Source organism: Salmo trutta, chromosome 3, assembly GCF_901001165.1.
Source record: "Salmo trutta chromosome 3, fSalTru1.1, whole genome shotgun sequence".
Lineage (NCBI taxonomy): Eukaryota > Metazoa > Chordata > Actinopteri > Salmoniformes > Salmonidae > Salmo > Salmo trutta.
Window position 1 is genome coordinate 55569610 of NC_042959.1, and position 12990 is coordinate 55582599.

The following is a 12990-nucleotide window of genomic DNA, read 5'->3' on the forward strand; positions in this document are numbered from 1 at the left end:
TGGCTTACAGATTTGATACAGGGCCCTCCCATAGGCTGCCCGAAAACACGTCACTCCGATCAGCTGTTAGTTCCCCTCAACAATAACAAAGGGAACAGTGGGACCTCGGAAAGGCTCGGAAAAGTAACGAACTGTGTTGTTCCGAAAACAAAGGTCCATGTACTAAATTTCTTCTGCGAAGAAAACTTTTTTTATATTCTCGAAAAGATACAATCTACCTCAAAGTCTTAAGGATTTTATCACTAAATATCCGTCCTTTGCTGTTCGCAGGTGAGTTTTTGGGGGGGTCTCTTTGTTGTCTGTTGTTGAAAGAACACACAGTTCTCTTTTTCAATTCAATTATCGGCCATTGTTGACATGTCTTTATTTCCACGAGTACGGTTTAGCACAAATACATAGCCTATTTCCACAGTTTTTATGCACCAACAGTGTTTTGTGTAGCAAAAATAAGATTCTCGGCCCATTTTTGCCAAATAAGAGTCAGACCACAGTCTAATGAAAAGTTATTAAAATGGCAAGGTCTAGATGTCTACCTATCTATTGAAGGAGGAGTTATTTATATGCACAAAACAGAATTGTACTTTTTAAGTTAAACTTTGCTGGCAGTTGAACATTGTAGGAGCTGCGACCCGCCTAAGAGGTGTAGGGTTACGCTATACACCCTCCGCTTGTATGCTAGTCAACAAATCATCCTGCAAGCAGACAGCCTACCACGATTTGAAGTTGTTATTGAACCTAAAATGTGCCGTTTTTCATGTAACTCAATCAATAAAATGTTTTTAAAGCCATTTGTACATCAGCAGTTGTACAAAGTGCTTATACAGAAACCGAGCCTAAAACCCCAGAGAGCAGGCAATGTAGATGTGGAAGCACGTTGAACAGACACTAACTGAACATTTTATTCATATTTTCAGTGATTTATTTGTTTTATTAGAGCCAATATCAGGCATTTTGCTCTGGGTGGAACACTCATGGAGAATATCTATCCATATGACGTAATCGTTACGGCTCCTAACGTTCTCTGTTCCAAGGTGTCGACGACAGGCCTCCAACCACCAACCAACCATTCAAATACATACGACAAGAAAAGATTATCCAGTGAGCTCTCACATAACCCACCGTTTCATTCCGTAAATAATACTATTCTGCCTTTTAAATGGGCCTAGTATCACGACGCTTCTTCAACCCCCCTCCGTGTTTGCTATCTGAATCGAGCCACCGTTCTGGGAAGAAAACAGCTTGCAAGCGGGATTTTGTTGAGGACGAACAGGTGCAGGAGATTATAACCCGGTTGCGTATTGGACATACTGTAGATAAAGTCCCATAGAAAAGCCCTCAATCCCTCAACCTCATAGCACAGCTGTTCATTTTCTTTGTCGTTGAATCTAACAAATAAGAGGACATTAAATCAAAGAACGACGTGTTTGCATTCGTTTGCAGCCTACACATCTTACATTTACATTTAAGTCATTTAGCAGACGCTCTTATCCACATCTTCTGACGAATATGTCTGATGTTAAGTAATATAGGACAAACCTGTAATTCTGACATAACGTGTGTTTGCCTGTAGCCTACCTGGCAGACCAGGTTTCAGTTTTTGTGTCAGGTCTACCAAACAGCTATCTTGATCTTTTTGAACATTATCATAAATAAGCTACTGTAGTTCTCTCAGCTTTTCAGATCTTACAAACCCACAGATCTCGAATTATTGGCTGCACTGCTCTGTATTTGTTTACCATAAATGTGTACATGCATAGAACTCATAGTTTACAATTGCACTGACAAATGTGGCTTCACAGCAGGAATTCAATATTGTCTGGCAGAATAATGGCTGTTGTGTATCACTGATCTTGCTTCAGGTCAGGGGTCATAATGTATGACCTGAAAACAGCGTCACTGCTGCGCTGTATCCCTGGTGTGTCAGTGTGGGGGCAGTAGTTAACTTTATCAGCAGACAAGTGCTGTCTGGCTTTTTACACTCTAGTCAGTGGGACTGGAGGTCTAATTGCAAAGAAAGGTCAGGCCTATACCACCAATACTGGGCTGTATGGTCACAGAGAGTTGATCCCTAGGTGAAGATTCAGCACTATAGTGTGTGTTCTATAAAGGACCACCCTATCAGTGAACAAGCTGCTAGGTTACAGACCTATTAGGCACACACATATTTGGCCAGTATGTCTATGTCAGTTGGCAGCTAGTTGATGATGGGTCTATTTCCATAATTGCCTTTATGAGGGATGTCTGGTAGATAGGCAAATAATACCCACACCTGTAAACATTTACGACCACATACGGTGCCTCTTTGAAGTTTGTGACAGTTGTGAGTGATCTGGCTACCCTTTTATATGTTTTATTATGGAGTATTAAAGATATAGGAAACCTATTTATTGGCAGAGAGTGTTTTATATTGGACTGTCCTCAAAAACTAGTAAGCCAGAAATAAACACAGATGTCCTTCCAGTTCAGTCTGACCCATGTTTTCCTCCTGCCAATTGCCCAAAAGCCAAAGGATATTTGTATGCATCTCTCCCCTCCCTTTTCACACAGGTCTTTATAAGCTCATGTATATGGTCTCAAACGTGTCACTCAAGATCACAACGACTTATTCTCTTTCTCCCCCTCCCCTTTTGTCTCTCAGGTCCTTTGTAGTTTTGCACACGTTAAGGTGAGCTATGACCAGACTTTACACAGCTCCCCTCAGATGATAGACATCTGTACCTTATTGAAGCACTTTAGCACCTGCAGCTGATGACCAAAACGCCTGTTCCCCGTCCTCGCACCGCTCAGCCCCCCCTTGGTCCCTCCGTGCTCCCCCGAGGAGTCCCAGTATGTTCCAGAGGCTCACCAGTGTCCTGTTTGGGGACGATGTGGAGAAGGTGAGCGGGGGAGGCCCTGGAGAACAGGGCTTTGGCCAGAAGGAGGAGGATGAAGAGTGGATCCTGGTGGACTATCTGGGTGAGTTTCAGAACATACACACGTACACAGACACACACAGAAGAAACATACACAGACATAAACACTAAAATACACAAACAAAAATGCAAATACACACTCTAAACACAAACAAACCCTCGCACACCATAACCTCCTGAAATCCATGTACAAAACGGTTCAGATGGGTTCAACAGTGAGCATCATTTCCATACAGTCACATGGTGGGAACTTCACTACCTTTTTAAAAGTAAACTGATCAAATGTGCCGAATACAACAGGTACCTTACAGTGAAATGCTTACTTACAAGCCCTTAACCAACAATGCTGTTTTAAGAAAATATCTTTTAGAAAAAGCAAGAGATAAGAATAACAAATAATTAAAGAGGAGCGGTAAATGACAATAGTGTGGCTATATACAGGGGGTACCGGTACAGAGTCAATGTGCGGGGGCACTGGTGTCGAGGTAATATGTACATGTAGGTAAAGTTATTAAAGTGACTATGCATAGATAATAACAGAGAGTAGCAGCAGTGTAGAAGGGGGGGGGGGGGCAATGCAAAAAGTGTGGGTAGCCATTTGATTAGCTGTTCAGGAGTCTTATGGCTTGGGGGTAGAAGCTGTTTAGAAGCTTCCTGGACCTGGAGCTCCGGTACCGCTTGCCGTGCAGTAGCAGAGAGAACACTCTATGACTAGGGTGGCTGGAGTCTTTGACAATTTTTAGGGCCTTCCTCTGACACCGCCTGGTATGGAGGTCTTGGATGACAGGAAGCTTGGCACCGGTGATGTACTGGGCCGTACGCACTGCCCACTGTAGTGCCTTGCGGTCGGAGGCTGAGCAGTTGCCATATCAGGCAGTGATGCAACCCGTCAGGATGGCCTCGACGGTGCAGCTTTAAAACATTTCGAGGATCTGTGGATCCATGCCCAATTTTTTCAGTCTCCTGAAGGGGGAATAAGTTTTGTCGTGCCCTCTTCACGACTGTCTTGGTGTGCTTGGACCATGTTCGTTTGTTGGTGATGTGGACGTCAAGGAACTTGAAGCTCTCAACCTGCTCCACTACAGCCCCGTCGATGAGAATGGGGGCGTGCTTGGTCCTCCTTTTCCTGTAGTCCACAATCATCTCCTTTGTCTTGATCACGTTGAGGGAGAGGTTGTTGTCCTTGCACCACACAGTCAGGTCTCTGACCTCCTCCCTATAGGCTGTCTCATCATTGTCGGTGATCAGGCCTACCTTAATGATGGTGTTGGAGTCGTGCCTGGCCGTGCAGTCATGAGTGAACAGGGAGTCCAGTAAGGGACTGAGCACGCACCCCTGAGGGGCTCTCCTGTTGAGGATCAGCGTGGCGGATGGGTTGTCAGGAAGTCCAGGATCCAGTTGCAGAGGGAGGTGTTTAGTCCCAGGGTTCTTAGCTTTGAGGGCACAATGGTGTTGAATACTGAGCTGTAGTCAATGAATAGCATTCTCACATAGGTGTGAAAGTGCAGTGTGGAGTACAATAGAGATTACATAATCTGTGGATCTGTTGGTGCGGTATGCAAATTGGAGTGGGTCTTGCGTTTCTGGGATAATGGTGTTGATGTGATCCATGACCAGCCTTTCAAAGCGTTTCATGGCTACAGACATGAGTGCTACGGGTCGGAAGTCATTTAGGCAGGTTACCTTAGTGTTCTTGGGCACAGGGACTATGGTGGTCTGCTTGAAACATGTTGGTATTACAGACTCCGACAGGGAGAGGTTGAAATGTTAGTGAAGACACTTGCCAGTTCAGCGCATGCTCGGAGTACACATCCTGGTAATCCATCTGGCCCTGCGGCCTTGTGAATGTTGACCTGTTTAACTTCTTTGGGAACGGTGGCAGTATTTTCACGGCTGGATAAAAAACGTACCCGATTTAATCTGGTTACTACTCCTGCCCAGAAAGTAGAATATGCACATAATTAGTAGATTTTGATAGAAAACACTCTAAAGTTTCTAAAACTGTTTGAATGGTGTCTGTGAGTATAACAGAACTCATATGGCAGGCCAAAACCTGAGAAGATTCCATACAGGAAGTGCTCTGTCTGACAATTTGTTGTCCTTCTGTTGCATCTCTATCGAAAATACAGCATCTGTGCTGTAACGTGACATTTTCTAAGGCTTCCATTGGCTCTCTAAAGCCGCCAGAAAGTGGAATGGGGTGTCTGCTGTCTGGGCGAAGAACAGCAGGAGAGTTTGTAAGTGGTCAGCCTGGGAACAGTGAGACTGGAGATGCGCAGTCACGAGACTACTCAATTTTTTTCTTTCAGCCTTTGAATGAATACAACGTTGCCCGGTTGGAATATTATCGCTATTTTACGAGAAAAATGGCATAAAAATTGATTTTAAACAGCGTTTGACATGCTTCTAAGTACGGTAATGGAATATTTAGAATTTTTTTGTCACAAAATGTGCTCGCACGTCACCCTTCGGATAGTGACCTGAACGCACAAACAAAACGGAGCTATTTTAATATAACTATGGATTATTTGGAACCAAAACAACATTTGTTGTTGAAGTGCTGGGAGTGCATTCTGATGAAGAACAGCAAAGGTAATCCAATTTGTCTTATAGTAATTCTGAGTTTAGTGAGCCCCAAACTTGGTGGGTGTCAAAATAGCTAGCCGTGATGGCCGAGCTATGTACTCAGAATATTGCAAAATGTGCTTTCGCCGAAAAGCTATTTTAAAATATGACACCGCGATTGCATAAAGGAGTTCTGTATCTATAATTCTTTCAAATAATTGTTATGTATTTTGTCAACGTTTTTCATGAGTAATTTAGTAAATTCATCGGAAGTTTTCGGTGGGTATGCTAGTTCTGAACATCACATGCTAATGTAAAAAGCTGGTTTTTGATATAAATATGAACTTGATTGAACAAAACATGCATGTATTGTATAACATAATGTCCTAGGAGTGTCATCTGATGAAGATCATAAAAGGTTAGTGCTGCATTTAGCTGTGGTTTGGGTTTATATGATATATATGCTTGCTTGGAAAATGGCTGTGTGATTATTTGTGTCTATGTACTCTCCTAACATAATCTAATGTTTTGCTTTCGCTGTAAAGCCTTTTTGAAATCGGACAATGGGGTTAGATTAACGAGAGTCTTATCTTTAAAATGGTGTAAAATAGTTTATTGTTTGAGAAAATTGAATTGTGGTAATTTAGTTGGTTTTGTATTTCGCACCGTGCGATGCTGTTGGCTAGGGGTTCCGCAGGCGTAACGGGGTTCCGCTAGCGGAACGTCTGTCCTCAATAGGTTAAAGGTCTTACTCGCATCGGCTACAGAGAGTGTGATCAAACAGTCATCGGGAACAGCTGATGCTCTCATGCATGTTTCAGTGTTACTTGCCTCAAAGCGAGTATAGAAGTTATTTAGCTCGTGTCACTGGGCAGCTCTCGGCTGTGCTTCCCTTTGTAGTCTGTAATAGTTTGCAAGCCCTGCCACGTCCAACAAGCGTCGGAGCCGGTGTAGTATGATTATATGCCACTGCAGCGTTTGTTTTTCCATGTGAGCATATTATCAGATATTACATCTCATAAGCATCTATGAACTGACCTTATCAAACTGCTTGGCTATGCAATCCTTAGGTGCCTTGTAGTCTCCATAAACCGATGCAACCTAAGTTCGCCTGTATTCACAAATGCAGACACAAGGATGCTACTCTAAGCCCTGGCAAGGTTCCCAATATCCATACACACAAAAACAAATACACGTGAGCCCATACATGCATGGTTCTATACATATACAGTATATAAATGCTGCTCAATAACACACACACACACACACACACACCTGGCACATACTTGTTCTTTGGGGGGAAGGGAGTGCATCCAGCCCGTCTGTCCCTGACACATCTCATATTCCACATGTGTGTGAATATTCAATGTGTGAGAGACTGAATCCTGCTGGCCCACTTCTGTATGGGGGAGGGGAGGGTGGTGGAAGGGATATGGGGCTGTGTATGGGCAATATGTCTGTAATCGGGTCAAACAAAAGCATGGGGGGGCTAAGGGGAGGAAGATAAAGAGGCCCGGTAGAGTTGCCCTTCTGGAGGAGTGAGACGTGTCGGCAGACAGCCCAGCAGAATTCCCCTCCAGAATTGCCCCCAGTCGGTAACACTGTCTATGACCCAAACCAGCTGGGATTAATGCATTCATAGTGTCGTCTATCACGCCATAATTCGTTATACGACTTGTCTTACATATGTAGCTCATGGCCTCTTACGACAACCTTTGGAAAATGCATTAAGGCTGACAATGTGTTCATAAACCATGTGACATCATTCATTACAGGTGTTCCATGTAAATGCTTCAATGCCTATAAAAGCATTCATAATGCTTTACAAACAGGTGGTTTATATATTACCCTACAGTCCAGCACTCTGTAGCCTTACCAAAACTGTTATAACCCTTTGTTACTACATGATCATAGAATAATGATTCATCTGATCATTTTATAGTGAATCTCTATCAGATGATACATGGTATCATAAACCCTTTATTACGTGTTTGTTTTATAGAACTGTTAGAGTGAATGCAGTAAGCAGACACTTGAGGTCAGATGTTTTGTCTCTGAAAGCGTTGAATCATTCTTTCTTGCACAGACTACAGTACCATGACCTATTTTACAGTAGGGATTGGTTCCACACACTTAAAGTGTGTACTACTTAGTTTGTACCCGCTGTATTCCTGGCACACTTCAACACCTCAAGTTGCACTAGTCTCCTACTTCTTCTAAACTGCTAATCTATTATATCAATAGTGTAGACTGCTTTCCTTCCCCTTCCTGCGTACACACACACACACACACACACACACACACAAGGTGGATGGTGAGAGGATTACAGGTCCTAATTAGCCTTACAGAGACAGTGATGAGGAATGTAAGCCGTTTTATGGTTCTGCTGCGTTGCTTAGCGGCTAAGCTAAGGGTGTGTGTCGGCACAGATGAGATTTACTATTTTTATTTTTTTGAGTAAACAAGGTGGCTGCACTGCTGCTGACATGCGTGACAGAGAAAGATGAGAATGGGAACTGGTGTCCTTGGGAGTGGGTGTATTTATATCACACATATACACCATAACACACTCAGAAATGAACACACTCAGAAATGAACACACTCTGAGGAACACAACACATCTATACACACATCGTCTGAAAAGGAAAGGGAGGAAAACTTTCATGATCATACACACAAGGGAACACATCCAATACACACACAGAGAACGCTGTTATGCACAGAGAACGCTGTTATGCACAGAGAACGCTGTTATGCACAGAGAACGCTGTTATGCACAGAGAACGCTGTTATGCACAGAGAACGCTGTTAATACACAGAGAACGCTGTTAATACACAAAGAACACTGTTAATACACAAAGAACACTGTTAATACACACACTCAGCTGTTTATCAGAGATTCTGTCCAAAAAAAGACAGTCAGCTTTAAACTTTGCCCAGGAATGAAGTTTTGGCCAGACGTCCGTGCAGGCTATTTTTAGTATAATGGGAAACCAAACAGCAATCTGCTGGCTTTGATTCCCATCTGGTATCAAGTTGCTTTTTCCATCATATTTCCCATATGGCAGTGTATTATTCTGACTTATTAGTGCACTATTGACAGTAACACCACCGAGTCTCAAAGCAAGACATGCTATATATCATAAGGTGAATGCACCAATTTGTAAGTCGCTCTGGATAAGAGCGTCTGCTAAATGACTTAAATGTAAATGTATATAGCCCAGGGATGCAGTGAATGCAACTTCTCGCTCCAGCCAAACCACCTCATTTAACTTGATTAGCTTTATTCTATTGAAACTTAGTTTCTCTCCTATCCTTTTGAGATAGTTAGCTAGTGGAAAAATGTGTTTTGGTGCATTCTAGAGTTGGGAAAGTCTGGAAAGCATTTGGCAGCAGTTTGGTAGAGGGAGTTGCTGAAGCTGCTTGATCCTATGAGTGACAGCTCTTGCGCACACACACACTATAGTATCTTGGGTCAGGCATGTTATTCTGACAGACAGAACACTGCTCTGTGCCTGTAGGGCTTTGACACCTATGGATCAGGGGAAAAGATGGTTTTTGTTTTGATCGCTAAAGCCATTTTCTGTGCCACATTGCCCCCTAAAGTCATGTTAGGGTATTGCATATGAGTTGTTATCCCACCCAGGTTGAGCTCAAGACCATATTGCATTTTTACATTTTGCTACAGGGAATTTGGTTGTAAAACACATTGTCACACATATAGCCTACATGCTTTGGCAAACAGAAACTTTCCATTTCTTATTTAAATGTTAATTGTGCTGATGTATCCTAACCAATCCCTGCCTTTCTCCCCAGCCGAGGCCTGCTCTAGCCCCTGTGGTGATGGCCTGTCTGAGGTGGATCTGACTTCGGAGGAGGAAGAGGACCTTGTGGTCGTCCCCTCTCCCATCGCCAGCTCCCCCATCCGCTATGCCTCCTGCTCCTCCCTGGACTCCACCGCCGACACCGAGGATGGGGGTCCCGAGGAAGAGGAGGAGGAGGAAGAGGGGGGTTTCCAGTGCCTGGAGGCCTGTTCTCTAGAGGAGAGCTGGTTCGTCACTCCCCCACCCTGCTTCAGCGGGGGGAGGAGGGGCAAGCCTATGGTACTAGAGACCAGCCCCCTGGAGAACCTGCTGATAGAACACCCCAGCATGTCTGTGTACACCACCCACTGTCCCCCACGACTCTCCCTCAACCTCAATCTCTGCCTCCCCCTTGTTGACGCACCTGCCGCAGTGGTCAAGGAGCCTGGACGACGTTCGCTTGACATCCCCTGCCACAGGTAGGATTTGTTGCTGCAAAAATTCTGGCAGTAGTGTTTCATCACCTACATTTAGTGAATTTATGCTTAACCTCTACGGGATCGGTGTCCCTATTCCAGGACGGTTGAGCTAACGTGCACTAATGTGATTAGCATGACGTTGTAAGTAACAAGAACATTTCCCAGGACATAGACATGTCTTATATGAGCAGAAAACGTACATTCTTGTTAATCTAACTGCACTGCCCAATTTACAGTAGCTATTACAGTGAAAAAATACCATGCTATTGTTTGAGGAGTGCACAACAACAAACTTTTCACGGCAACTGGTTTGATACATTCACCTCTGAAGGTAAATAATGTACTTACATTCAGTAATCTTGCTCTGATTTGTCATCCTGAGGGTCCCAGATGTGTGTAAGCTAATGATCCATCATGTATGACATTCCTGGGAGTGTGTAAACAAAAAAAATGTATGTTCTCTATAGTTATGTACTTCAAAATGTATCAATTAACCAATTTGGCACATTTGGGCAGACTTGATGCAAAATATTGTCCAGTATTGCAATGCTCCACTGGATCAATCTGAAACATTGCACACACACTGCTGCCATCTAATCTAAATTGCGCCTAAACTGCAATATTATATGATGGCCTTATTCTTGCATTTCAATGATGGAGAAAAAAACAAACATGTCTAATGAGTTAAATTTGTTAGATGTTAGATCTAATGTGTTATATAATATAATATTTTTGGGGCGGCAGGTAGCCTAGTGGTTTGAGCGTTGGGCCAGTAACTGAAAGGTTGCTGGATCAAATCCACGAGCTGACAAGGTAAAAATCTGTCTTTCTGCCCCTGAACAAGGCAGTTAACCCACTGTTACCCGGTAGGCCGTCATTGTAAATAAGAATTTGTTCTTAACTGACCTGCCTAGTTAAATGAAGGTTAGATGAAAAAATGTGAATGTAAAAAATATTCTCCTACATTAATTTCACATTTACACAAACGTCAAAGTGTTTCCTTTTAAAATGGTATCAAGAATATGCATATCCTTGCTTCAGGTCCTGACAGGTAGTTAGATTTAGGTATGTCATTTTAGGCGGAAATTTAAAAATAAAAAAAATGGATTAACCAGTCCAGCCCCCTTCCTGTCTCCCCCTATAGGCCAGAGACGGTAGTGCAGCGCAGAGCCGGGCTCCATGCTGGCTGCTATGCGGCAGCCGTCTCAGCCCGGGCCTCAGGCCTCCTAGACCAGGCCCAGCAGCACGGACGCCTGGCCCAAAGGGTACGTGGGGCCGCCCAGCACCAGCTCCTCTCCCGCAACGCCCTACGTCGCCTCAACCTGCTGCGTACTGGAGGGGCCAAGCAGGCCAAGACAACCCCCACCTATCTACACCAGCCTGGCCAGAGGCACCTCAACTACTGAGGTCCTGGCCCTATCCCTTACCCTCCATCCATCAATTCATCCATCTGTCTCAACCTGGATCAACGAAAAGAGTTCATCCTGCAACATGCTCTCCAAGCCAGCAGCATACCACCCTGCATCCAACTGCTGGCTTGCTTCTGATGCTAAGCAGGGTTGGTCCTGGTCAGTCCCTGGATGGGAGACCAGATGCTGCTGGAAGTGGTATTGGAGGGCCAGTAGGAGGCACTCTTTCCTCTGGTCTAAAAAATATCCCAATGCCCCAGGGCAGTGATTGGGGACACTGCCCTGTGTAGGGTGCCGTCTTTAGGATGGGATGTTAAACGGGTGTCCTGACTCTCTGAGGTCATTAAAGATCCCATTGCACTTATTAAGAGTAGGGGTGTTAACCCCGGTGTCCTGGCTAAATTCCCAATCTGGCACTCATACCATCACGGCTGTCTAATCATCCCCAGCTTACAATTGGCTCATTCATCCCCCTCCTCTCCCCTGTAACTATTCCCCAGGTCGTTGCTGTAAATGAGAATGTGTTCTCAGTCAACTTACCTGGTAAAATAACGGTAAAATAAAATAAAAAATAAATAAATAAAAAAAATCTTCCCTCCATCCACCGATCCTCCACTCTGGAATGAAGAGACGTGATGAGGACTCCTTTAGAATCAATGCCATAGGTCACTTTACTCCGCTGCAGGTCCCCACCACCACATGGTAACTGGGAGAGACTGGTTCAATCAGATATTACACCTGTGGTAACACTCTCCGCTTTCACCCACTCTGCAATGGTTGTGTGATGTCATAGTGTGGCTGTATGCTGCCATAGAATGGTTGTGTGATGTCATTGATTGATATCATGGAGTTGCTTGTATGCTGTCATAGTGACATTATAAGTGATGTCATTGAGTTGTTGTATGCTGTCATAGAGTGGTTGTGTGCTATCAGAAGAGGGTTTGTGTCTTAATAGAATGACTGTGATGTCTTTAGAGTAGGAGTAGGCATTTAGAAAAGGAGCATGTCTTTCACTTGTAATTAGGACAGTTTAACAAAGTTGTTTCTCATGTCCCTCCAATGAAATTGCTTCCTCTATCACTTCATGGCAAACTAATATAATTTGTCATTCTGATGGCCACAACTTACTTTTCAAAATCATCACCCCCCTCTCTTGACTAAGGGTGAACCTGCCTTGAACTTAGTAATTCAGTACTTTCACAATATTGTTTGAGAAAATGTTGGTCAAATACTGGGTTAAATATCACTAAACGCCTTGTTATAAAAGTAGAATTTAAGATGAAAAATAAATGTAAAATGTATTTAAAAAAAAACGTCCAATATTTTTTTAAATAAAAAAAACGTATATTACATATCAGTATGAAGTTAGTATGAGCGTTTATCTACATAGCTATGTTTTGTAAGCAGCGATTTGACTATGTTAGGGTGTGATTTGTTGCATGGTTGTATAGCGCTAGAAAACAGAAAAAAGTGTGTTTGTATATCTTATCTCTCATTGTTTGTTCTAAATCTGCAGTCCACTTCTCAGGGTCATAGCCAATCACCTTTACACTTTACTAAAATGCAGATTACTTGACGGATGTTAATCGTCTTTGTACATACTGGAGACCTTCCAAATTTGTCATAGTGTGATTTGCCTTGTGGTAATGTTTGTGATCAATGATTGACCTTTTAAAAGAATCGTGTGCATCTCGAGAAAATTGAATTTGAACGTTTGCTTGTCCAAGGACTGTGAAAATGAACTCCTACTCTCTCAATCGACTGTTATAACCCCAAGATGGAGTGAAACTATAAGTCTTTTTCATTTTTGTTTATATATTCT

The 12990-nt window shown here is 43.3% G+C and overlaps 1 protein-coding gene across 1 annotated transcript; it reads left to right on the top strand.

The window, feature by feature from the left end:
* tp53inp1 (tumor protein p53 inducible nuclear protein 1) lies at positions 1–11197 on the top strand. Its single transcript, XM_029741222.1, has 4 exons — positions 1–270; positions 2639–2955; positions 9294–9759; positions 10904–11197. The coding sequence occupies exons 2-4, from the start codon at positions 2829–2831 to the stop codon at positions 11163–11165; spliced, it is 855 nt and encodes a 284-aa protein (XP_029597082.1). The 5' UTR covers positions 1–270; positions 2639–2828; the 3' UTR covers positions 11166–11197.
* The last annotated feature ends 1793 nt before the right edge of the window (positions 11198–12990 follow it).

Coding starts and splice junctions, on each gene's coding strand:
- tp53inp1 (XM_029741222.1), top strand. CDS start 2,829: ATGTTCCAGAGGCTCACCAGTGTCCTGTTTGGGGACGATGTGGAGAAG. Junction 2,956..9,293: donor GATCCTGGTGGACTATCTGG/GTGAGTTTCAGA, acceptor CTTTCTCCCCAG/CCGAGGCCTGCTCTAGCCCC. Junction 9,760..10,903: donor CTTGACATCCCCTGCCACAG/GTAGGATTTGTT, acceptor CTCCCCCTATAG/GCCAGAGACGGTAGTGCAGC.